Raw genomic sequence first — 23667 nt, forward strand, 5'->3', positions numbered from 1 at the left:
AGGTTCTAGTTTTTTCATTACATGAGATTTTAATTCATTTTAATAATTTCTTTAAATTTTCTCTTAGGGTTGGGACAAATTTATTGGGTTGTGGGTATTGTTCTGTAGTCTGTACCCATCTTATTGCTATCCGATTATGTTATTGAATTATATGAATTATTGTTTGTTAATGATGGCAAGTACAATGTGCTTCTAGCATTTTTTTTTTATAAAAAATTCTGAAATGTTTGTTGAATGAAAATTTATCTGTTATCCTCATAAATTTATCTGTTACCTTACCTTAATGAATTTTTACATGGCCAGAGGGAATAAAATTGATCATGGATTTTGGTTGAGGCATGGATTAAAATAGAAGATCTAAAAGTTAGGTTTTAATTTCTACAAAACCTAGCTTTTAGATCTTATTTTCTCTTGACTTTTTAGTTTTTTATGTTTTCAGATGAGGGACACATAAAAGTGTAGGAAAATACAAATTTATCTTTATTTTTAACGAAGGTGGGTAATAGAAAACAAATATAAGTTAGGTAAAATGTCAATTTTTAAACTACAAACAGACAAAATATTTTTTAGGCAAACCACAACTGGGTAAAGTGTAATTTCCCTTTTTTATTTTATCTATTTGAATGGCATACCTATGGTAGACAATTTATAACTAGGATCCAATATCTTGAATATTAAATACTTAACTAACATCTTTTAGTATATTTTATGATGATTTCTTTTATTATCATATTAATTGATTTTAATAGTTAATTTTCAGCGTTGAAGAGTTTAAATTTCAAATATTAATTGTGTTAAATGAAAAAAATGGAAAGGAAAAAGGGAATGTACGGGGTTGGACATGATAGAATTTAGGCGCATGCAAATTGCAAAACGGCGCCGTGGATCGGCCTTGTTGAAATTGGCCATGTAAGTGGCAAGTGGTTAGTAAGTAGTAACGCGCACATTGGCCCTCGGTCTGTATCGGTCGGTCGCGGCGCTTCCGTTCGACTAAAACGACAAGAGACAGAAATCAGAAAATCAGAAAGAAGAAATTTGACAAACTATGGTGTGGGCTCTCTTTCCTGTAGACCCTGTCTCAGGTAGCTTCACTTACACCTTCTTCGTCTTCTTCTTCTTCACCCAAACCCCATTTCTTGATTATTTATTTGGCATTCACTTATTTCATCAAAATTGGAAATTGAATAATCATTGTTATTTTTGTTTGTGGTGTAGTAATCATCTCAGAATCAAAGGATTAAAGTTTAACTACACTTTTCACACTACCAATGTGGTTGTTGTTAACTTTGGCTTTTTTTATTTATATGATTTACGTTTGCTAAACATTGTCTTTTGTTATATATATATAGTGTAAGAGTTCCAAGTTTGTGTGCTTTTATTTTATCTTCGATGTCAAAATTTGGCATGTGTATTGTTGAGTTCAAGAAACGAGTTCTGAAGGGTTTTTGGGGTTTTAGCTAATTCATTGGCGGTGGACAAGGTAGACCCTGTGGTGGGAATTTTTGGCTTGAGACCGATTCAATGTTTGGTTTCTGTACATATTACAGATTTGGTCTTGCATTTTAGTATGTGAAAATTGAGCATGTTTGTGTTTACTCTCTTTTGGGGTCATGCTGAAGACTTTGATTTTAGATGTTGGAAAGAAAAGAAAAGTTTCTTATTGTCTATGGAATTTTGAAGATTTGGAAGGCTATTCCCCTGTGTGTGTTGTGGACTATTTGGCAAGAGAGGAATGGTAGAGATTTTGGTGGTGTTGATAGTACTAATAATGTAATTAAGCAAATGATGTTGCGCGGATGACAGTATTGGGAAGCATTCCCTCTTTTTTTTTTTTTTTTTTTTTTTTAAGATCTTGTGAGCTTGATATTGTATTTCTTTGGGAGTAGTCCACTATACATAATTGCATATTGTGTATTTGGACTATCTCCAGTTTTGAATAAAAATTATTTTACTTGTATGATGTTATTGTTTTCTCTGATTTGTTCTATAGCTTTGAAACGTAATATTTTACGTCTGTTCTTATTTTAAGGTTCAGGCTTATGTTGATATCTAACTAGGTCTGATGTATATGACAGGTGAAGATAAGTACTATATATTTGCAAGGGGAACTTACAAAGTTGGTCGCAAAGGTACTCTAGCATGTGCTCCTATAATTCAATTTCCTAATATCTAAATTTTTATAGTTACACATTTATTTACATTCTGAAGGCCTGCTAATGTGATTAAATTTTTTATAATTTAGACGTCTAGGTTTTCTCTTATCTTAGCATGGTACTGGACAATGGTTGATTCTTAGACCTAGGCTATCTATCATCCTTCGTGCCTTACTATTTGCCAGTGGCAGGATGCTGCTTGGTCAAATATATTTTGATGTTCTTTTTTTTTTTTTTTTTTTTTGATTGGTTGATTTCTTCGTTCCATAATTAGTCTCATGTCTTGGAATACCTCTAAAAAGTCATCAAAACTAACAAGCAAAAGAATGGACACTATCAATTTGTCCCCACAAATATTTCTACTTTTGCTTGAATCCTCTAGTAAAAGAATGGCACTATCAATGGTGGTTTCCAATTAGTCAATTGGTAAAGTCTCTTGTTGTTGAACTAATGACTTGGGTTCAAATCCCTCCCACACCTAAAAGAACCCAATTGGTGTCTTGGCCTAGTGCAGTTATCATGGAGTGGACGCTATAGGTTTCCTATTGTGTGTGTGTATATATATATATATATATAAGGTTACTATCAATGAAATGAAATTCAAGACTTAGCAAATCATTTTATGATAGGTAAAGGTAATTATTATTATCTTATTTTTAAATCAGTATATTTTTTGACTATAAACAACAGATAAGTTAGACAATCAAGAGAAAGGAAAGTTTGAAATGGTGAGCTTCCTTAAAGAATTACAAACGGACATTCATATTGTCCAAAAATCAATTGTAGATATACATGACAACCCCTTGTCATAATGTAATATTCAAAAAAAGATCTCAGAAAACTATTCTTAATTTCCAAGATTGATTTCTCTTAATTTTCAAAAGTCCTATGGTTTCTTTGTTTCATTTTCAAAAGCTATTTTCATAGATGCTTTCACTATCCAAATTTCCTTCCAATGAAAATTTGACTTTACAATCCCTTTTAATGCTTTAGTATGATTGAATGGTGAAATGACTGTGTCTATTTATTGCCCAAGGCACCTTATCTTTTATGCCTTGATACATGAATTTGGGCTAAATGCAACTCAAAATAATTGTTTATCAAATCCAATTCTCAATGGTGAGTGGAACTCACACAAATTGTGCTATTGTGTACGCCAATGAGATCTAGCTCAATTGGCACCTCCTTCCCCTGTAAGAGCGAGTTGGGGGAGTGAAGTTGTAGGTTCATGACCCACCAGGTGCTTGTGTAATTTTCCAAACATGAAATCCAACATATCTGGAAAAAGAATCTTACCTTGCTTTTATCTTCTTCTAAACTTGGCGAATAAAGACACTAAAGCTCTATCAGCCCACCAAATATCATACCAAAAACTCACTCTTGTTCCATCCTTAATGTGAACCTGGAAAAGGAATCTCACTTTGCTTCGATCACTTTATAAACTCCCAAGCCATATGTTGTACGAACTGGTGTGTATCCAACTCTCCTCATTACCATTCTTCTCTTTAAATCTCCAAAACCACTTTCCCAACAAAGCATGGTTAAAACTTAAAAGTACTCAATTTCCTAATACTTAGACCTTTTGTCCATAAGTATGTACTTGCAATTTTCCAATCCACTAAATCATCAAATTTAGCTCTTGTAATATATATTATTATTATTATTATTATTATTATTATTATTATTATTATTATTCTAATCTAAGGAGGTCTGGACCATGTTCAGAAAGACAGAAACCATGGTTGGGTTGGGGCTTATCGGTGTAAGCCACATAGGGCGTGCAATGACTTTGTCAATCTTTAGATTTGCCTTGTTTGTTACTTGTGTGCATGTGCGTGCGTGTGAAAATTTTCTCCTAGATTATTGTTATTTTACCGTCTTTTGTATTGTGTTTAACTTCTGATTCATATTTTTCAAACTTATGGTTCCTGGTTGCAGGTTGTGACGTAATTATTAACAAAGACAAAGGAGTTTCTCGGATCCATGCAGAAATAGTTGTTGATGCACTGAATTCTTTGAATCCCCTGAATAAAAGACCTTTCAACACTTTGTCTAAAGTTAGGATTAGAGATTGCTCCAAATACGGAACATTCATTAACAAGAATCTGGGGCAAAAGGAAAAAGTTCATGAGCTCCCAAATAAGGAAACAACTTTAGAAGATGGGGACCTGGTTTCTTTTGGAACTGGTAATGCAACCTACAGGTAAGTAAAATGTTTTTGCTGCTGCATTTGTGACATTTGCTGACAGCATCATGAGATGTTCAGTTTTGAGATTATATATATATATATATATATATAACATCCTTGAGGATTACATGATCACATTTATTATTTTTAAATGTTAACATCCTTGTGTATTGCATGATCATGTCCATCTATATGTTGATTAGGTTGTGTCTACCCTGGAAAAAAAAATACGGCATTTAAAATTGGTGCTATTACATAAAACTTTACACTATCATGTTCTACTTATTCCTTTGACATTTCACTCCATACAGGTTTTGTTTTGTTCCTCTCATATTTTTTGTCTGCTCGGAGTCCTCCCAAGTGAATCAGCCCCTTCAAGACAAAATTTCAGCAATTGGTTAGTGAGAGGTGCCCTTTTTAGCTATCAAGAGATATGTACTTGCTTTTATCTTGGAAATATTACTTATTATATTTTCATAAATAATATGTGTCTTGATTTTCGTTCAAATGAGGTCTTCCTAATATAATAATATGAGTTCTATCAATGGTGCAGAAAAGTAAAAGGCACTATCACGGAATCAAATGCTTCCTTGTTTATATATTTACTTTTATCCATTGAATGAGTTGAGTCAAATAGCATATGGCCTCACCTTCCCCTTTTTGAGTACAACTATCACCTCGTTTTGTAAGGATTATGGGGAAGTAATTGGTCCTACATATGTAACTAATCATGGTTAGAGATATAATAAACATGAAATTAAGATTCTTGAGATGCTTGATAGCTGTACTTTTAGTGCTTAATGCTGGTGTATCTTTGGCATACATCCTTTGTCCACAGGTTGAGCTTGTGCCTCTTCGCTTTTAATTAATGAAATGTTTAATTAAAAAAAGAAAAAGAAAAAGAAATTAAGACTTTAGTGAGTTGAATATTTTCAAAGTGTTAGTTAGCCAATTGCAAATGCTTTAGATTATGGCATGTTTAGGACACGCAATTAGAAAAGAGTAAAAAAGAGAGAAATCTAGATCATAAATTATTTGAATTTATGAAATTTTAGGTTGTAACTTCTGAAGGGATTTAATATATATACCTCCACTATGCTCAAGAAATTCTGTTACTCATCAAAGTAGAGAGAAGACCAGACAATGACTATGAGTCTCACTGCATGATGAAATGCCTGTCTCCATGTGGTCCAAATGCTGCTGGTAAAGGGACCCTAAATGTGATACCCAGTTATCCTACATTTCAAGTAATTGTACATCGCTCTGGCTATCTTACATCTCTAAATTGTACAGCTGCTTGAATATTTGTTCACTATTGTGATTATTTTGGTTCATTATGAAAATTGAAATATTATTGGACATGACACAATTTATTTGGATTGCATCTGAATAGTAATCTTAATATTTTGGGGGTTATTAATAAGCTTATTATTATTTGGGAGCTTTCAGGTCTAAGGGATCCGTTTGGATTGAGCTTATTTTTGCTGAAACTGAAAACTGAAACCGAAAAAACTGTAACAAAATAATTTTTAAATGTGTGAATAGTATCGTGGGACCCGTTTTTAATGAAAAAGTCGCTGAAAAGTGGAATTTATGGGTCCGTGAACAGTGCACGAGTGCACTGTTCACGGTTGACTTGGTCAAATAGTGTGGCTGGGGAAAAAAAAAAAAAAAAAAAAAAATCAGAAAACGCAGCCCAGGATTCAGTGGAAAACGCTGAATCCAAACGGGCACAAGAAGTATGCATAAGAGTATTTCGTTATACTTATCCCACCCCCCCAAAAAAAAAAAAAGGTTTAAGTAAAATTGGGTTCTAGAAATTCGATGTAATAACTTAAAAAAAAGAAGAAGAAGAGAAATTCAATGTAATAACTTGGTTATCCTACATTTCTAATAACAATATTTAACAAATTTTCAGAAATTTTCCCATTTAGAAATGTATGATAGCTGGGGTATCACACTACAAAAATCTCTATAGGCTTTATGGTGGTATCATCTTTATAATCTTTTTGCCCAAATATATCTGGAAACGTGGTATGGTTTTGCTCAAGGCAACATCTGACTCTTGTAAAAAATTATTGCTCCTGCTTTCAATGTGACTTTTGAAAGTTTTGTATAATAAATACTCTGCTTTCTTTATAGGAGCTCATATTACTCACAGCCTGGCTCAAGAGTGCACACATGTGCTTGTTGATCAACTCAGGCCAGTGAAAGAAGATGTGCTTGATGCCATTGTATCAAAAAAACCTATTGTTCTTAGTAGTTGGGTTGAGGTAAACTAACATTAAACATCTTGAATTACTTCTCTGGGATATAACTTTGTTGTTAACTTATAATTGAGAGCATACTTATCAAATAATTTCTTTCCAGAGTACAGTTTTGTATGCTATTTTGATAACATGGTCATTTAGTTGCACATTCATTTTAACTTATCCAAAAAACAGCAGTTGCATGCACATCTTAAGTTTTAAGAATACTTGTGGGCATGGAATCAGATAATTAATACATGCTTAAAACAAGAAATATTAAGTGCAGCTTTTAGTACATGCAATTTTTTTTTATTAGTAAAAAAGTTTCTTTGATTAAAAGAACATCAAGTATACAGGGAGTATACTAGGTTTACTAGAAATATTGCATTCTGGAGGGCTGTGCCACACTTTGTTATGTGGTGCATTTGGTGAGAATGGAATGCGAGATGCTTTGAGGTAAGTGAACGGTTTATACTTGAGATTAAATCCCTCCTTCATTCTTTGCTGGATTGGAGTACTGCTTTCTATTCTCTCCCCTGTTCTTTTCTTTTAGATTTAATTGAGTTTTGTAATTTGAGAGGTTAATGTACTGCTACTCAATTACACTTCCGGTGTACTTGGGTATTCTCTCTCTTTTTTTTTGATCAATACATTTTCATTATCAAAAAAAAAAAAAAGAAAAAAGAAAAAAGAGCTAAGCTTTTATAGTACAGTGATCCATGAAATCTAAGAACTTAGAGAAAGGATATGTCCCTGAAGCTAGTATCCATTCAAACAATGTTCTGAAAAGTTGCATCTTCAAGTCAGAACTAGTCTGTTCACACCCAAAAAGTTCTAGCATTTCTTTCACACCACAGACACCATTACCATATCAAACAATGTGGAATAGCCTTCCATATTGCACTGTTTCTATGTCTCCCAAATTGGTTCTTCCAACAAGATAGTAATTCTATTATCCCCTTAGGCATGACCGATTGAACCTCAAAGAGAGTAAAAATCACATCCCATAGATCTCTAGCAACAGGACAATTCGCAAGCAAATGGTTCATTGTCTCCTTGTCCTCCTTGCACATACAAAACCAGCTAACCACATTTATATTCCTCTTCTGCAAGTTCTCAGCAGTTAAGATCCTCCCCAAAGATGCAGTCCAAATAAAGAAAGTGACTCTAGTCAGAAATTTTAGCTTCCAAATGCCTTTCTGAGGAAATTTTGCAACTCCAGCAGGGACTAAGGCTTTGTAATAAGAACTCACCTTGAATCCCCTCTTATCAGGAAACCTCCAACATAACTTATATTCCTCATTACTTTGCACTGTTAATAGAGTACTTCCAAGAAAGTCAAAGTGGGCTCCAACACCCAGTCCTATATCCTCACAAAAGTCACTGCCCAATGAACTGAGCCATTGCGAGTTTGCATATAATCTGCCATTGAAGAATCCTTATCCTTTGCTATACAAAATAGCTCAGTGAAAGAATCCTTTAAAAAAAAAAAACCTTGAAAACATTTTTCTCTTTTGATTGGTAACATGCGCACCCTGTGGGTCTTGAACCCATGACCTCACCCTCCATTTAATTACCATGGGAGAAGGAAGTTCTAGTTAATCTATAGCTCATTGGCAAAATAAACCTCGAAAACTTTTCCCCAACTCCTCATATTTTTCCAAAGGTTCACCCCCATATGTCCCAATAACCATTGAGTTAGTCCAACTATCCCTGAAAGAGCCATACTTCCTCACAACTACCCACCCCTAAGGTAGTCATCAAAACATGGTATCCTCGCATTAAACCAAGTCCGTGACTATGGAATCTCTTTCCTTTGAAGTTTTTGGGTATATTCTTTTAATAGCTTGGGTTTGCTGGGTTATGGATCTGAATTGCCATCCACATTTTGTAAGGGGCCTAATGGGCCATTAACTACTTCTACCCTTTATCTTTAACCTATTCACCATTGGGGGCCTCCATACCTATTCGGGATTTGGATGTGGCCCACCCGCTTTATTATTTTGGTCAACACTCACCATACCCACAACAGGGGTGGGCTTGTTGCTTGTGGGCCTAGTTTCCTTCTTTTTGTTGATACTAGCCCACTGACTGTTTGACCCATATACCAACTTAATATTTAGGCTAAAATGCAAATTGTACCCTCTAAGTTTGATTAAAATTCATTTCAGGCCTCTAAATTTACTTTAGTTCAATTGAGTCCTCTAAGTTTCAAATTTATTCAATTCAGGTATTCTATCAAATTTCGTTAAAAAATTTCCATTAAAAAAATAATTTTCTCGCATGAAAAAAATCTATAAAATTAATAAAAATACTCTATAGATTTTTTATGTGAGAATTATTTTTTTTCAAAAAATCATTTTTCCTTAGTTAATTGCATACTTAATAGCAAATTTTTAACAGAATTGGATGAAAGGCCTGAATTGAATAAATTTGAAATTTAGAGGATTCAATTGATCTAAAGTAAAGTTAGAGGTTTGAAACGAATTTCAATCAAACTTAGAGGGAGCAATTTGAATTTTAGCCTAATATTTAAATTCAAATCCACCTCTTCAAATCACAGCTAGGAAGCATGGACCTACCAGATTGGAGGTGAGTGGGACTCATTGCCCTTCTCTAGTTGATTTTCTTCTTGCTGGTGAGAGATTTGTTGCTTTTGGGTATGTCCAGTTTGAGTTTCCTGTAGGATTGGATGATTCTTAGTGCCCTTCTCCCTTGAAAAGGGAACCCTTTTTGCTTCTCAGAAAGTTGAAAATTTCACTCAACTTGACGTTGTAGCAACTTTACATGGTTGATAATTTCATCTAGGGCCAATATCAAAAAGAAACATTATGAGGCATCTTAGGCCCCCATATGCTTTTCCACAAGAATTCCTTTAACAACAAAGTACAGAACCTATTCAGAAAGGGGTTGTTTTGTCAGTCCAACCTAATTGCAGCATTTCTTCGTTATCGTCCATAGACATGAACCGGCCTCCTCATTTATTCCATGGTTGTGGGGGGGATGAATTTCTAAGTTGAATAGGTGCCCTCATGCTTGTGGTCTTTGGAGGAGCATTCGGATGTGTTGGGAAGGTTTTAGTAGATACATTCAGTTTGAGGCTGGTTTGGGAAATCAAGTGCAATTTTGGCATGATTGTTGGTGTGGTGACCAAATTCTTAGAGAGGATTTCCCAATCTTGTTTGAGATTGCTATTGTTCGGGAGGCAGTAGGGAGGGGAAAGGAGTTGGGATGTGAGGTTCCAGCGTGATTTGAATGATTGGGAAATGGAATTAGTGGTGGCCTTCCTTCATACAGTCTCAGATTCCTCCTATTGAGGGTGGGGACCGGGTGAGGTGGAAGTTGAAGAAGACTGGGGAGTTTGACATTTGGTCTTTTTATAGTGTGTTGAGAGGGCATTCAATTGTCACCTTCCCTTGGAAAGGGATTTAGGGGGTCAAGGCCTCTTGGTGGGTTTCCTTTTTTTGTTTGGATGGCGGCATGGGGGAAAATACTCATTGGAGATAACTTGAGGAGGAGAGGTTATTCCCTTGTGGATTTGCATTGCATGTGCTAGTGTTATGGGGAATCAGTGAACCATCTTTTGATCCACTGTGAGGGGGCCTATCATTGGTGGAGCTTTGTTTTTAGATAATTTAGGTTGCTTGGGTTCATCCTGAGAGAGTACTCAATCTTTTGATGGGATGGTGAAACTGGTTGGGGAAACAGTTGTCTAACATTTGGAATTTGGCACCTTTGTGTTTGATGTGGTGTATTTGGAGGGAATGGAAAAATTGTAGGTTTGTGGATGTTGAAAGCTCGGGGCTTCAGCTTTTTGCCTTTTTTGTAGGCATCTTAGTTGATTGGTCTTAGGCTTGGGAACTCATATCTAGTGATTCCCTCATGATGTTTATAATTCCCTTTTAGCTTGTACATAGTTTTGTGTTTTCTTTGTCCTTTAATGACATTTTTGTGCCCTTTTTGCACGAAGTAGTCTTTTTTGTGGCTCTTGTAAACTCCTTGTGTATTTGGGCTTCACCCTTTTTCCTTCAATAAAATTGTTATTACTAGCTGATTTATATGACAATGAATTCAGGCTTTTTAATCATTACATACATATAGAATGTATTAATATTTAAATCTGGAACCTTGAGTAATTTTCTTAAGGGCCATTGCTGCTTGAGCCATGTGTGGGGGGACTCGCATGTGTGGTTCTTGGAGGGTGGCCGGATGTGGAGGTGGGAGAAGCTAGTAGGAGCCATCCTATTCCAATAGCATATTTTGAAACTCATGTCTAGAACCCACTAGCATGCTGTCTTTTTTCCCCCTTTTTAAAATTTTTAAATATTTGTTGGCACTAAAATGCTTTTCTACACATATACTCAACTTCTGAAACATAACTGACTGTGTATCTTATTTAGTTTGTTGCAGAAAAGAACATTCGCACTGAAATTCCTAGCTGCAGTTCGTAAGTATTTCTTAAGATCTTGCTTCTTGTTGGATTAGTTTTTTATTCAATGATGTTCCTGGGGAACTAGCTTGGTTTAGCTGATTTTTTTGTTTTGTTTTGTTTTTTTTCCTCAATAATAACAGCTATGCTCCAATGTTGACAGTAGAAGGAGAATCAATCAAAGTTGCAGACCCTAAATCTCGTGAAAACTGTTTGGAAGGATATACTTTTTTATTGGAAGAGACAAACATGGTTATATTTTGAGTCCTTTAATCTCTTTGAAATGCTAATCTCTCTCTCTCTCTCTCTCTGTCACACACACACACACACTCACAAAGAGACAAGCAATGATATCATTAATGATTCTGTTGCAAAAGAAAATTTTGCAATACTTTCATTATATATCTCCTGAGAATTTTATTGGAAGATTATATCATGATACTAAAAGCCTTTTTTTGGCAAGATGTAATGGATAGTTCTGTTTATTTTCCTATAATATATTTTATTCATATTTAAGGGCATGCTCATTGCTGAGAACATTTGGAAATTTCTCTGGTGTTTAATACCTGTTTTTGTTCATGTACAGTACAAGTTCAGGGATCGGTTGCAGTCCTTATTGGAAGTGGGTGGTGCAAAGATTGTTTCTGTATCAGGCTTTTGTTCAAGTAGCCAAGTATGCAATTCATGCTCTTTATATACATGTGTGTCTGTGTGTGTCCTTTTTTTTCCCCCTTTAATGTTTAGAAATTTGTAAGTAGTTACAGTAAAATCTACTTTACTACTAATTATAGGTTTTGCCCTTCTTATTATTTTTTAGAAATTTTTTCTTTTCTTTGTATTTTATATGATTAGTTGTGACATCCTTCCACTGTTTTCCTAATTTTCATTCCTAATTTCCACATTCTTATCACATGATCACAAGAAAGTTAAAAGAAAATAAGCATGTGAATTTTAAGATTAATTATGATGGAAGTTGGAGAAAGTATAACGGCATGAGGACATTGTAACTGATTTCATAGTTTAGGGGATTGATTGTTCAAATTTTTAGGTTGTTAATGATATTACAACTGACCTTATGGTTTATGGTGGGAAAATGCAATCTACTTGTAATTATTATATTTACCTAATACGTGATGTTTCTATATTGAACCCTTCTTTTCAACTGGTTACTTTGAAAGTAAGAAAGAAAAAACAAATGGCACAAGATTTCCCTTTTTATTTTGAAGGGACACTATAGTATATGTATATTTTCCATTATCTTTCCTTTCTCCCTTCCTTTTTCTGGTAACTTCCTTTCTATTTTTTGGTATTTTTAAATGATTGGCTTGTGAAGAGCTTAAAAATTGTAATGTGGGATTTCATTCCTAACTTTTGGCATTTTCCATTGTGCAGTCATTGTCTTGGTTACTTCTTTTATTGTTTATTTTTGGTGGAGGTTTTGGAGGGGAGAAGAAAAGAAGAAAGGATTTTTTTTGGGGTTGGGGGTTGTTGTGGGGGGGGGGGGGTGGGGTTTAGGTTTGAAACTATATTAAGCTTTGGTAGAGGTGATGGAGTCATGAAGGAAGGTTAGGTTGCTGTAATTGGAGTAATTTTGTTTTTGGTAGGATAAAGTTTTCCTTATGTGGGGTTCACGTGCAAGTTGGATTGACAAGAGTCTTTTATTTTTTTGAAGGGTAAATCATCAGGAGTCTATGGTCAAAACAATTTTTAATGTGGGTCCTTTGTTTAAGAGTCAGGTGTGTTTTGTGCAGGGGCAGGTATAAAATTTCATTAAATTTTTGCATGTAATATTATTTTTAGGGTTATTTTTATAATTGCATTTTTAAGTATTAAGAGATTGCTGTATTGAGTGGATGAAATTTTCCAACTTTTTTATCCATGTTTGATTTTCTGTACTTTTAGGCCTTGAGGTTCTCATCCTGTATACTTGGATGACAACTTTCATTATTTTTTCCAGATTATTATAGTGTGTCTGTTCTCACGGCCTATGTTCTAAAATTTTAAGTGAATAATTTATTGTAGGACTTGGAATATGGAGATAATAATCGTATGGTTTGTGTTATCCCTGGAGGATCAACAGAGCAGTCTGATCAACTCAAAAAACTCAGTTCGTTCTCGCGAGTAAATGAGATGGATTTAATACGTGCTGTTTTAACTGGATGGCTGAATCCATCCTTTTTGATATCAGCATGCAGTAAGTACTTGTATATATGCAGAATAAGTGTTCCTTGCTTTTTAATCACTTTAAATAATGATGTGCACATAATTATTTGTACTTTTACAGGTAAACAATCTTTCTATGTTCTTACCATGTCCAGTGGCTAGTTAAGTTGCATTTTATTTTTCCACTAAAGAACATTTTAAGTTTTGCAATTTTGGTTATAATTAAGGAAAATCCAATAATACTTGATTCATTCTCCAATTTCTTTTTCTTTCTCCTTTTTTTCCCTTGTTCTTTTTTCCTTCTCTCCGTGTTTCTAGTACACCAGTGTTAATGCAAGCAAGTTTTAGCTGTGCTTTAGTGAATTCACCTTATGCCATCTTTCTCGTAAACTCATTAAACTTGCAAGAAAACTAGATGAGGTGTTTTGTTAGTGTGTTAGATTATAGTAATTTATTTTATCCTTCATGTTGGGTTAACAAATGATTGACATTCAATGTTGAGTTATAAATTAGAATTTGAACCGTTTGGTTTCTTATTAGGGAAAAGTTAACAGATGCCCCAAAGGCATTGGTTTAGGAAGTATTTTTGGAAATTTTTTATGGGAAAAGAAAAAAACAGCTGACTTTTTTGACACTTTTTATATTTCTAATGAAAATGGTATTAAAATTTCCCTAAAATGGTCTATTAACAAATGCCTAAGAGCACCTGTTAGCAGGACCCATCTTATTATTCCAAATACTAAAGGCCATTTGCCAGTAAAGCACTGATAAAGAAAGTTTACTGAAACCTATGCCTGAGCGTGAGCAGAAAGGAAACATAGGTTTTTTTTTTTTTTTTTTTTTTAAAATAATTTTTTTAATAAATCAAATTTACTTCCTTAAAAAAAGATGAGAAACCACCAAGTGCATCCAAAATCAAATAAAAGTACAAAAATCCAGCAAAATTGAGAAAGAATGGCCACTTCAAGTAGCCATCCAATCATACAGAGTACATAGAAAAATCAGCTTCATATCTACATGGGTCGTTCAAGGCCTTTGAAGGTTCGGTTATTTCGTTCCTTCCATATAGTCCACATGATGCACAGAGGGATTGCATTCCTGAGTGGTTTGGTTATTTCGTTCTACCCATATAATCCACATGATGCATAGAGGGATTGCATTCCAAATAACTCCATGGTGCCTAGCATACTGTCCCTTCCAACATCAAAGACCCTTTTATGCATTACACACTGCTCCCCAAATAAGCAAAACGCTACTAAAGACCATAGATCTCTGGCCATATAACAATGTAACAACAAATAATCAACAGACTCCCTATCTTGCTTACACATACAACACCAATCCACTATGATAATTCTTCTTCTTCATCGTAAGTTTTTGATAGTAATAATCTTCCCTAGGGAAGCTGTCCAAATTCTGCGCTATCCTGCCTTCTACCTGAGCTTGTACTCTTCCCATTCCTGTACAACAGCAGGATTTCTCTTCTTTGTGCACTGATTCTCTCCTGACAGTAGAAAAACTTCTTTTTCAGTGTTTTTTGTTTTTTTGGTTTTTTTTTTCCCTGAAGTGAGCAAAACTTTCCACTTTCTTCTTTTACATTTTCTTTAGAAAACCAGATCACCCCTGCCCCCCCCCCCCCCCCCCAAATTTCTGTAGCAGACTCTTGCCCCTAGCTTTTATTTTGCATTTTCCACTCTTTTGTTGGAAGTAGAAGTCTCTATTTATAGAAAGCGAGCTGAAGAGCTTCATTAGCAAACAGGAATCAACTTCCCCTTTCTTCGAAGAGATTTCTTCCAGAATTCTGATGATCTTATCTTGTATCTTAGTTGAATTCTTGTGGGAAACAAATTTGTTTAAAGATAGGACACATGACCTTACTTGATAGGTCCAAGAATCCTTCCTAGAAATTAGCATTTTGCCGTATCTTTCCCTTTTTCTTATATTTATGGCTGTTTTTACCTCTCCTGGAAAGAAATTTATACTTGATCTTTTAGATTACAATCAAATTGTGTATTTCTTTCTTACACCAAAGTAATGTAGTTCAATATATGTCATTTTGCAGTACTTGTTTCATCTTCGTGCTCCACAGACGAAACAGTGGTAGCAGATTCTGATTTAGAGGGGGAAACGGCCACATCAATTCAGGAAAATGTCACAGGCTGCACTGATGAAGCCATTAAAGTTGTGAGCAAAGCTGAAACATCCATGGCTTCTGAAGAACCCATTAAATTTGTGAGCAAAGATGAAGTCATTAAAGTTGTGAGCAAAGCTGAAACATCCATGGTTTCTGAAGAAGCCGTTAAATTTGTGAACGAAACTGAAACGGTCATGGATCATGCTGCCATCAAATCAAAGGATATCTGTGGTACAAGCTACAGAGACGTTAGTTGTGGTATTACAGTCAAAATAGACAAGGGTGATGAGTCTGAATGTGGAAATTCAGATATACTTTTCAGCCAAGATTTAGTTGTGCGAGATACGAACATACCTTCTCGCTTCAGTACAACCACAAACAATGGAGTTCTAAATTTCAAACGCTTCAGAAAGGTGATGACCTCGGTATTTTTATTCCTGCCAATACCATGCAATGGAGTTACACATTAGAATAATCACTTTTGGCTTTTTGGAAGAAATATCCATTTGTCCTATTCTCTTGATTTAGGCATGTGGCATTTGGAAAATAATTTGTTAACTCTGAAATTGTCTAGTGCTTAATCGATCTGATTAATAAATCAATTGATTAAACTTGAAATTTTAGGCTAGGAATTCATGTTGAAAAATGTAATTGGCCATGCCCTGAAATGCATCAAATTTCTTGTCTTATTTCTACAAGTATATATATATAAGTAATTGTTTTTTGCTACAATAGTTGAGAGGACCTTACCCAGGCTTGAACCTGAGCTTGTAAAACGCCTAATTTTTTTTTTTTTTTTTTGGTCTTTGGAATGCAATGGCAGACAAATACTCAATCTGGGAATAGCTTCAACAATCTAATTCCATTTTCGAAGCACCCATATAAGTAAGATTTATGTCTCTAAGCTTATTCTGATTTCTGTGTGGTTTTTGAATCATTGTGTGAGCATAATGTATCCATTTAACTTTTTGTTCCTTGATGATAGAGATTCTGATGATGGGAATGAGGAAATGGTTGAGTCTGTAAAAGAAGAGAAAAAGCGAAAGCAAATGGAAGCTATTGCAGAGGACTTATTTAACAACGAGAAGGTGAGAAATGCTTAATATTCTAGCTAAACTGAATTGGGGACATGCCTTAGAACTCTCTCTTTTAATTATGTAGGGAAGGAAGCGTGGTGTAGCTGGTTCTCTTCGTGGGCTTCTTACTCGTGGTTAGCAAAGGTAAACTTCTCTTGATGTCCATATATTATGTTGGGGTTAAATTGTAAAACATCATAGTTGCAAATTTTGTGAAACTTTTGCCTCCAAGTGATCTAAATTGGCTTGAAGTTATACCACTAAATAAATTCACAGTTGCTAATTGTAAGGAAAGTTTCTGACCAAGGGTGCCAAACGGCACTTTGGTACAGACTGATTGTGCATAACTGCACTTTGGGTTTTGTCCAAGAATGCCGATCAATAGAAACCTCAGAGAGTCACAAACAAGTACTTGCAGCTTGGGATTTAAATTGGATCTTAGAGTAGAGTTAATTCCTGTAATAAAGTGAAAGAGTTGAAGCATTTACATGTTGGTTGTTAGTAGGATAAGGACCATAAGGTACAGTTAGAATTTCAGCATGCTAGATGCATTAAACACATGTTGAATTCCTATTATACACATGCTAAAGTATTTTAAGCACATGGGAAATAGAGGACCAACCCTATGGAGCCATGTGAGCCAAAGAGATGATGGTTATGGTTCTATAAATAGCCAATTGTAATCTCTTTTCTGTTCATTGAATGAAACTACCAAATTGTCTTGCTTAGACTTGATTGTCTTGCAGGAAGAGACTCTCTTGAAGAAGTCTCAATTGGAGGTGACTCTCTTGAAGAAGTCACACCTTACATCCTATCATCCATTTCTTATATCACCTCATTCTCTATTCCATTTCTATAGCCAGCACCAAAACCCTAGTTGCATCACTATACATCCTAAGCCATTTTCCCTTCAAGAAAGCAAATCAAACATTCTATACACTTGCTGCCCTAACCTTGCCTGACCATACACTTGCCTAAACAGCTCATTCTAGTCCTGAAATCAACAACTTCTTACATTTACACTTCCGCATTCAACCATAATTCCGCCTAAAGATCCAAGAAACTCTAATCCTTCATCATTTCTATTCAAGATTCTACAAGAATTCCCTTAAGAACACTCAACCCATTATTGTGTTCTCAACACTAATTTACTGTAAGATCACATGTTCTCTCCATGCACGCTGAATTTCATATCAATTGAATGCTAAAATTTTGAACAATTCACAGAGGAGATAGCTTTTAATCTCCAATCATTGTAATATTTGATGAGTACGATACATGTAATCCAACTCTGTATTTGTGAAAATATTTAGGCAATTAAAAGATTTTGGGGGTGTTATATTAACCAAAAGTTGCAGCAGGTGTATATATAAGTACACTACACCCAACATGTACACACTCAGCCAAATAGACACATCTGGTAGGCTTCCTTTCGCCACTGGAAAACCCTTCCTTTTGACAATTTGAATCTTGGACCTCTCTTTGTAAGATTGAGAGGAATCATTAGGCAACAAAATCTGGTTAGATTGAATAAATCGTGTAGTTTATAAATTGTTATGCTGTTTTAGGTAGTTTGTGTTCTAAAAGATGATCAGGGAAATGATGTTGGAAACTTGGATCCAGAGAAAGGGTAGCTTCACTAATTTTTGTTGACTGAAATTCTGTCTTCAGTCCGATCAACTATGGATTTCACCCTGACATATGCAACTTCATGTAGCACCGTTATGTGTCAAGCTTCTGAACATAAAGTAGCTATCAGTCAGGAACCTTCACCCTACATTGTACTATCTATCCTAGGAAATCTAGGGTGGACAGGTATATGTGGTATAACAGTGGCTCACAATGTGTTTATCAGTATGTCCGCAGCTCACAAGTCACAATGTGCTTATTTATCTGCATATGCATTAAATATGTGCATTACAACTGATACTATAACTGAACTTTGGTTGAGCCAAGAAATCTTCTCTGGCTAAGAGCAATTTACAGACCTTTTGGTTGAAACTGATTCATTGGATTACTTTGTGTGCATCTTGCAGTTGGATCGCTGGGTAGGTCAATCTTCAATTGCTGCTTTTATCATGATCTGCTTTAGCCATGAGAAGGCAAGTTCTCTGGCTTATGGCTCAGCTGATTACCACCTTAGTCTCTTTTGTCATCAGTGTGCAATCTGTGGCTTATCAATCAGCTAAGCATGTGCCTGTTGGTGCATTTGCCCTCGTTTTCCTTTATCCTCCATTCTTAATTTTCCTTTTTTCTTTTTTAAAATTTATATTTCTCTCTCTTTTCAGTAAACTGATGCTCTTGCGGTTATCTTGGCCTGTAACTAATATGCTCTGGCAATAGAAAAAAAAGAAAACTAATATGCTCTGTACATGGTATTGATATAGTTGTCTGAACAAAGTTCACCACTTTCAAATTTGTAAGTTATCACATATCTCTTCTCAAGGATTATCATGCTGTAAATCATAAATGTCATTTCTTCCTTATATTTTGTCTTTTTGGTGATGATGGTCTATGCAAAGAAAACAAATTTTGTAGATTTAATTATTAACTAAAATTTTCAAATAATTGGCTAACATATTACTGTCCCTGATCCTTTCTAACTCTTGGCATTTGTTGTTGCTTGTGCAAATCTGGCAATGATGTTGGTAATTGATCTTGTGGCTTTTGCATCAGTCATGAAAATTTGGAAAACATAAAATAGGATCTAATGGAAACTTCATGATGGTGGGTTTAATTTCATCTTCACTCCTATGTTAGACTGACCAATGCTTTTAGTTAGGAGTTTTTGGTCTGAACTTAGATTATTGTTTAACAAACTGCTACAGTTAGCATGGCCTACAGTTTCCATTTGTTATAAAAATAAGAAAGATGTGCAAATATGTTGTTTCTATTACCTTTATTTATTTATTTATTTATTTTTATTAACAAAAATCTTTCTTCTGTTTTAAATTTAATTATAATCGGCTTGTTAGCTCTTAAATTATTTTGCTATCAAATATAATGGTAATGATACGTTAAACATGGTGGTTTATCTTCTGAAGCGGGCTAAGATCTCTCTCCAATGATGCCATCGCAAATCAACCCACCTGAATTTATTCTCTCTTGGTGATATCCTCCTCTCTCTCTCTTTGCAAAGTAGGAATCATGAAAAGTTGTTGCTGGTGGAGCTAGCTTGCGTATGGGTGTGTGAGATAATTAGCTAATTATGGTTTTATTTCTTTGATTTGGTTTTATTTGCGTATGGGTGTGTCGGCCATTTCCCAAGTTATTCCCCCGATCTTCTACCTCTTGTGAGATCTATAGGCTTGGACCATTAGAGGAAAAATTGTTGTCTGAGCTATTGGAAGTTGGTCATGAGTGAGTTTTAAGAAGCTAAAGAGTCAAAATCCTTCCTTTGACATGAAATATGAGTCGGTCCCTTAAAGATCTTATGTTTTCTAGGATGTTTGTGAGTCCAGCAACTCTTGTACGGGTTATTCGTGTTGTCTGTTGGTCTTTTGCTTTGCTCCAGCAATTTTAATGAAGAAGATGATACAAACATGTCCTTTGTGCTATGCACTATCAGCTTCAGTGAAGCAGATGATACTATGTTGATATGTGTGAGATGTGATCTGTTTGTGATAGATAATGCTTATGACTTATGAGTAGTCAAGTATTTTGTGAGACTTGGTTGTGTGCTTCCAAGAGCAGCACTTCACTCCCTTGATGATGATGATGATAATGCTCACTTGTAATTGTGGGTCGTAAAAGTCCAACCCATGAAGTAAAGATAATATGGGTTAAAGGCCCAACCTATGTACTAAAGAAATTGTGGGCCAATAGCCGAATAGTTTATGAAGAAAAATTAAATGAATTGATACTTGTTTAGGCCTAAGCCTGGTTCCTCTGTGTTATACATAGTTAAAAATAGATTGTGCTCTAATTGTTTTGAAAGTCTGTGCCTTGTGCATCCATACTACATAGGTCTTCTTTTAGGTATCTTTATTAAATTGTATAATATAAGAAACTATGATTGGTGGCGTTTAGTTAAAGTAAATGGGCGGTACAAGTTTAATTATGCATGTACCAATCAACTCCGACTGTAGATTTGTAATTCAATTTGTTGATGCTCGACTCAGCGAAAAATTAAATTAAATTAAAAAAAAAAAAAAAAAAAATGACGCGGCTTGCTAGATGCTTTCTTACGGCATCTAGCGGAAGCATATATTTTGGTATGGGCAATGTTTATTAGTTATTACACACGCCTGTTTTAAACACCTTACATTAACATACACACGTCACGGACCACGGTATAGCCTTTGAACGAAAATACTACCATTTAGGGGTTTGTTTGTTGTACATGTTAAACAGATTGCAATATTTAATAATGCCGAGTACATAGCTGAATCCCTTGTGCCTTCTTTAGGAACGCAGTGTCCTTTACTTTCGTGGAGTGAAAGTCATGGTAGTCACACATAATAATCTCCATATATTATGGTAGAGGATCCGAATTTCTTGTTTTGATATCAGATAGAATTTTCTATTTCTGTCAGTGTGAACAATGTGACGAATGTTTGTAGTAATCTGGGAATTCTCTTTCCAATCAAAGACTAGTGGGTTGTATTGTAGGCTAGTTGTAAATCTCTCAAGGGCTTAGATTTTTCTTTTTCTTTTTCTTTTTCTTTGGAGGTTGCTTTTATGTCATTGGGATATATATATATATATATATATATATATTTATTTATTTATTTATATGTTGTAGTTATTAACTTACTATAAGGGAGGATATGAACACTAAATGTCATAAAAACATGAGAGTATTAACCAATTGAGTTACAAAAATTCTTGGCGTTATGTCATTGGGATTCGGGTGAAGATTTTTATTATATTTTAATTCGATAGTACAATGTAGAAGGGGGATTTGGGTTAAATTTTAATTTGATAAAAAGCAATCCCCATTTTGTTTTAATCACAACTTACCATATAATTTCTCCTACTATTTGTAAATAATCCTCACTAAGGGTTGATCTAATTAGTGATACAACTATAGTTTAATTCAAGACTTTAGAAACACTCTGAGATGTCAATTAAGCTACGGATCTCTTAACAAATTTTGACTTAATGCTAACATGAGCTTTGAAGAAAAAGCTCCAAATTTGAACTTTACCTTAATGCACTTTTTGGGAGCCTTAAAGCTCTTTTCAAACTTTGCCAAACAATTGTGTTTCTCTTAAAGAGTTTGAAGTGTGTTAAAGCTCACTAATGAGTCTAGTAATGCAATACCATTTATTACGTGTATTTTAATCACATAATTCATTAAGCGATTTCACTATTAAATCATAGGAATATTAAATAAGTTAGGTAATTTAAGCTACTCATAAATGGTCACATGACAGATTTAAAGAGAACTTTTTGATTAAAGGAAAAAAAATCTGTTCTAACTTCTAACACTTACTATAATTTTTTTTTTTGTGTTGATAAAATGCTATTATCTTTAATTATAAGAGACATTAGTTATGTCACATGCAGAGAGAGAGAGAGAGAGAGTTTGCACCATAAAGTACATATGAATAGTACTATGCTCAACAAATAATATGAAGTATAATGCCTGAATAGAATACAAAGGACGTATAGCAGTGTATAAAAATAGCATGGAGGACTTATGAACCTAAATCTAATCCCCCACTTCTAACTGGGAAAACCCAGTAGGTAAAAAATTAAAAAAATACAATCAAGCATCAAATGAAGAGATATACTAACATAGTATAAGATTTACAGCCTAAGCCTGAACTTACAGCTACTACTACTTATAGTAATTTGATTATTAGCAGCTAGATCATCAACTATTAGCGTGCACCTAACCCTGAACTTGACCGTAAAGAGCTTCAAGCTCCCAAGCTTAATCTTCACCGGCTGATTAACCTTAAGACCGAGCGGAATATTGCCTGTCTCTTGCCGCTGCTGTGACAACGCGTTGATCAAGCCGGTCGCGTTCTGAGTTTGTCCCGTCAAGGCCAGATCAAGCACTGTGGTGTTCTTGTGGCCCTGGTAGAATTTTGGCAAAGCACCTTCGCATAGTTGTGTGTTTTGGTACCACCCACTTATCTGACTCCCACCCTCATAGTATATCCCAATCTTCTTGTTTGGATTTGTTGCAGTAATTGTGACATCAAAAGTGGCATTTAAGGTGTCATCGCTATTGTTGAGATTGAATTGGGTTATCTCCAACTTATCCACAGAGAACTTGGGAAGCTTTGGCCGGAACACAAGGAATAGGATTCCAACAGTAGCACCAATGAGAATCACTAGCAGCAATAGCAGACTTATTGTCCAACAAAGGCACTTGCAGCAACAGCTTCTCCTCTTTGGTGGTTTTGAATGCATCACAGGAATGGTGCGTTGAAAGGGAGGGTAGTGCCCCTGCCTCTCCACAGCCGGATCACCTTGGTCGGATTTGGACGCGCCACGCGGCACCAATGGGGCGGTCGGTGCTGGAGGTGCTTCAACATCATGGGCTACCGGATGGATTTTCTGATGATCAGCCATTAGTTAAGGGGTTGATGAGAAGTTTAATGTATTGTTGATGGATCGATAGGAAAAACTTGTGAGGAACAATTTGTGATCACCAGTGAAATATAGAAGAATGAAGAAATGAAAATGCTTCTTCTGATTAATAATAGAGGATGTATATATGTATATAGCAGTGTCTCTTTCAGCTATATAATGTTTATTTGATTAAAGTAGTTCCCATTTATTGACTTTCAGACCTTGAAAACTTTAGCGTGTGCCGCTTTCTGCGAAGTATTCAATTGTGAGTTTTTTCATTTATCACATTCCTACTCGAGGACGCAGCATAGTATTCTAGAACATATGCGTTTCCATTCGACAGAGTCACATTAATGCTGCGGATTTTTTTATTATTTATTATTTAGTTTTCCCTGAGAACTCTATTGCATTGAAGGCTATATAAGTTTCACAAAAAAAGAGGCTATATAAGTAACAGTCATTTTGTCTCACAATAAATACTAATATCACAATAGTTTCACAAAAAAATATCTCGGGACATGTTGTATTTGTAGCTTTATTTATATTGGAAAATAGAACTTCATACTCTTTAATTTGTTTTTCATACCATTCTAATATTTTCCAAATTCAGATAAGATTTTTATAAAAATATTTCACTTCTAATAGAAAAAGTAAACAATATTTTAAAAAAGAATACTATAATTTTACGTCTCTATGGGTGAATAAAAAATTGAGGTGGAAATTACGGTCATGGTTCTAGCTGAAGAA

The 23667-nt window shown here is 34.9% G+C and overlaps 2 protein-coding genes across 3 annotated transcripts; one reads left to right on the plus strand and one right to left on the minus strand.

Annotated features, from left to right (window-relative positions):
• Positions 1–732: 732 nt before the first annotated feature.
• LOC115975934 (nijmegen breakage syndrome 1 protein-like) lies at positions 733–18843 on the plus strand. 2 transcript variants are annotated; one of them, XR_004088214.1, is made up of 15 exons: positions 733–1082; positions 2076–2129; positions 4092–4356; positions 4653–4738; positions 6484–6614; positions 10991–11037; positions 11163–11271; positions 11606–11692; positions 13042–13213; positions 15245–15729; positions 16140–16201; positions 16302–16404; positions 16478–16536; positions 18429–18494; positions 18681–18843. XR_004088214.1 is itself a non-coding variant. In XM_031096991.1 (14 exons), the coding sequence occupies exons 1-13, from the start codon at positions 1046–1048 to the stop codon at positions 16529–16531; spliced, it is 1692 nt and encodes a 563-aa protein (XP_030952851.1). In that variant the 5' UTR covers positions 965–1045; the 3' UTR covers positions 16532–16536; positions 18429–18843. The 2 variants fall into 2 exon arrangements, 1 of the variants encoding a protein (XP_030952851.1); XM_031096991.1 differs by having other exon boundaries at positions 965–1082; positions 18429–18843.
• Positions 18844–21935: 3092 nt separating this feature from the next.
• Positions 21936–23078, minus strand: LOC115978080 (NDR1/HIN1-like protein 6). Its single transcript, XM_031100104.1, has one exon. It carries the CDS (start codon positions 22918–22920, stop codon positions 22147–22149), a length of 774 nt encoding a protein of 257 aa, XP_030955964.1. The 5' UTR covers positions 22921–23078; the 3' UTR covers positions 21936–22146.
• Positions 23079–23667: the final 589 nt, after the last annotated feature.

This window comes from Quercus lobata, chromosome 2, assembly GCF_001633185.2.
Source record: "Quercus lobata isolate SW786 chromosome 2, ValleyOak3.0 Primary Assembly, whole genome shotgun sequence".
NCBI classification, from domain to species: Eukaryota; Viridiplantae; Streptophyta; class Magnoliopsida; order Fagales; family Fagaceae; genus Quercus; species Quercus lobata.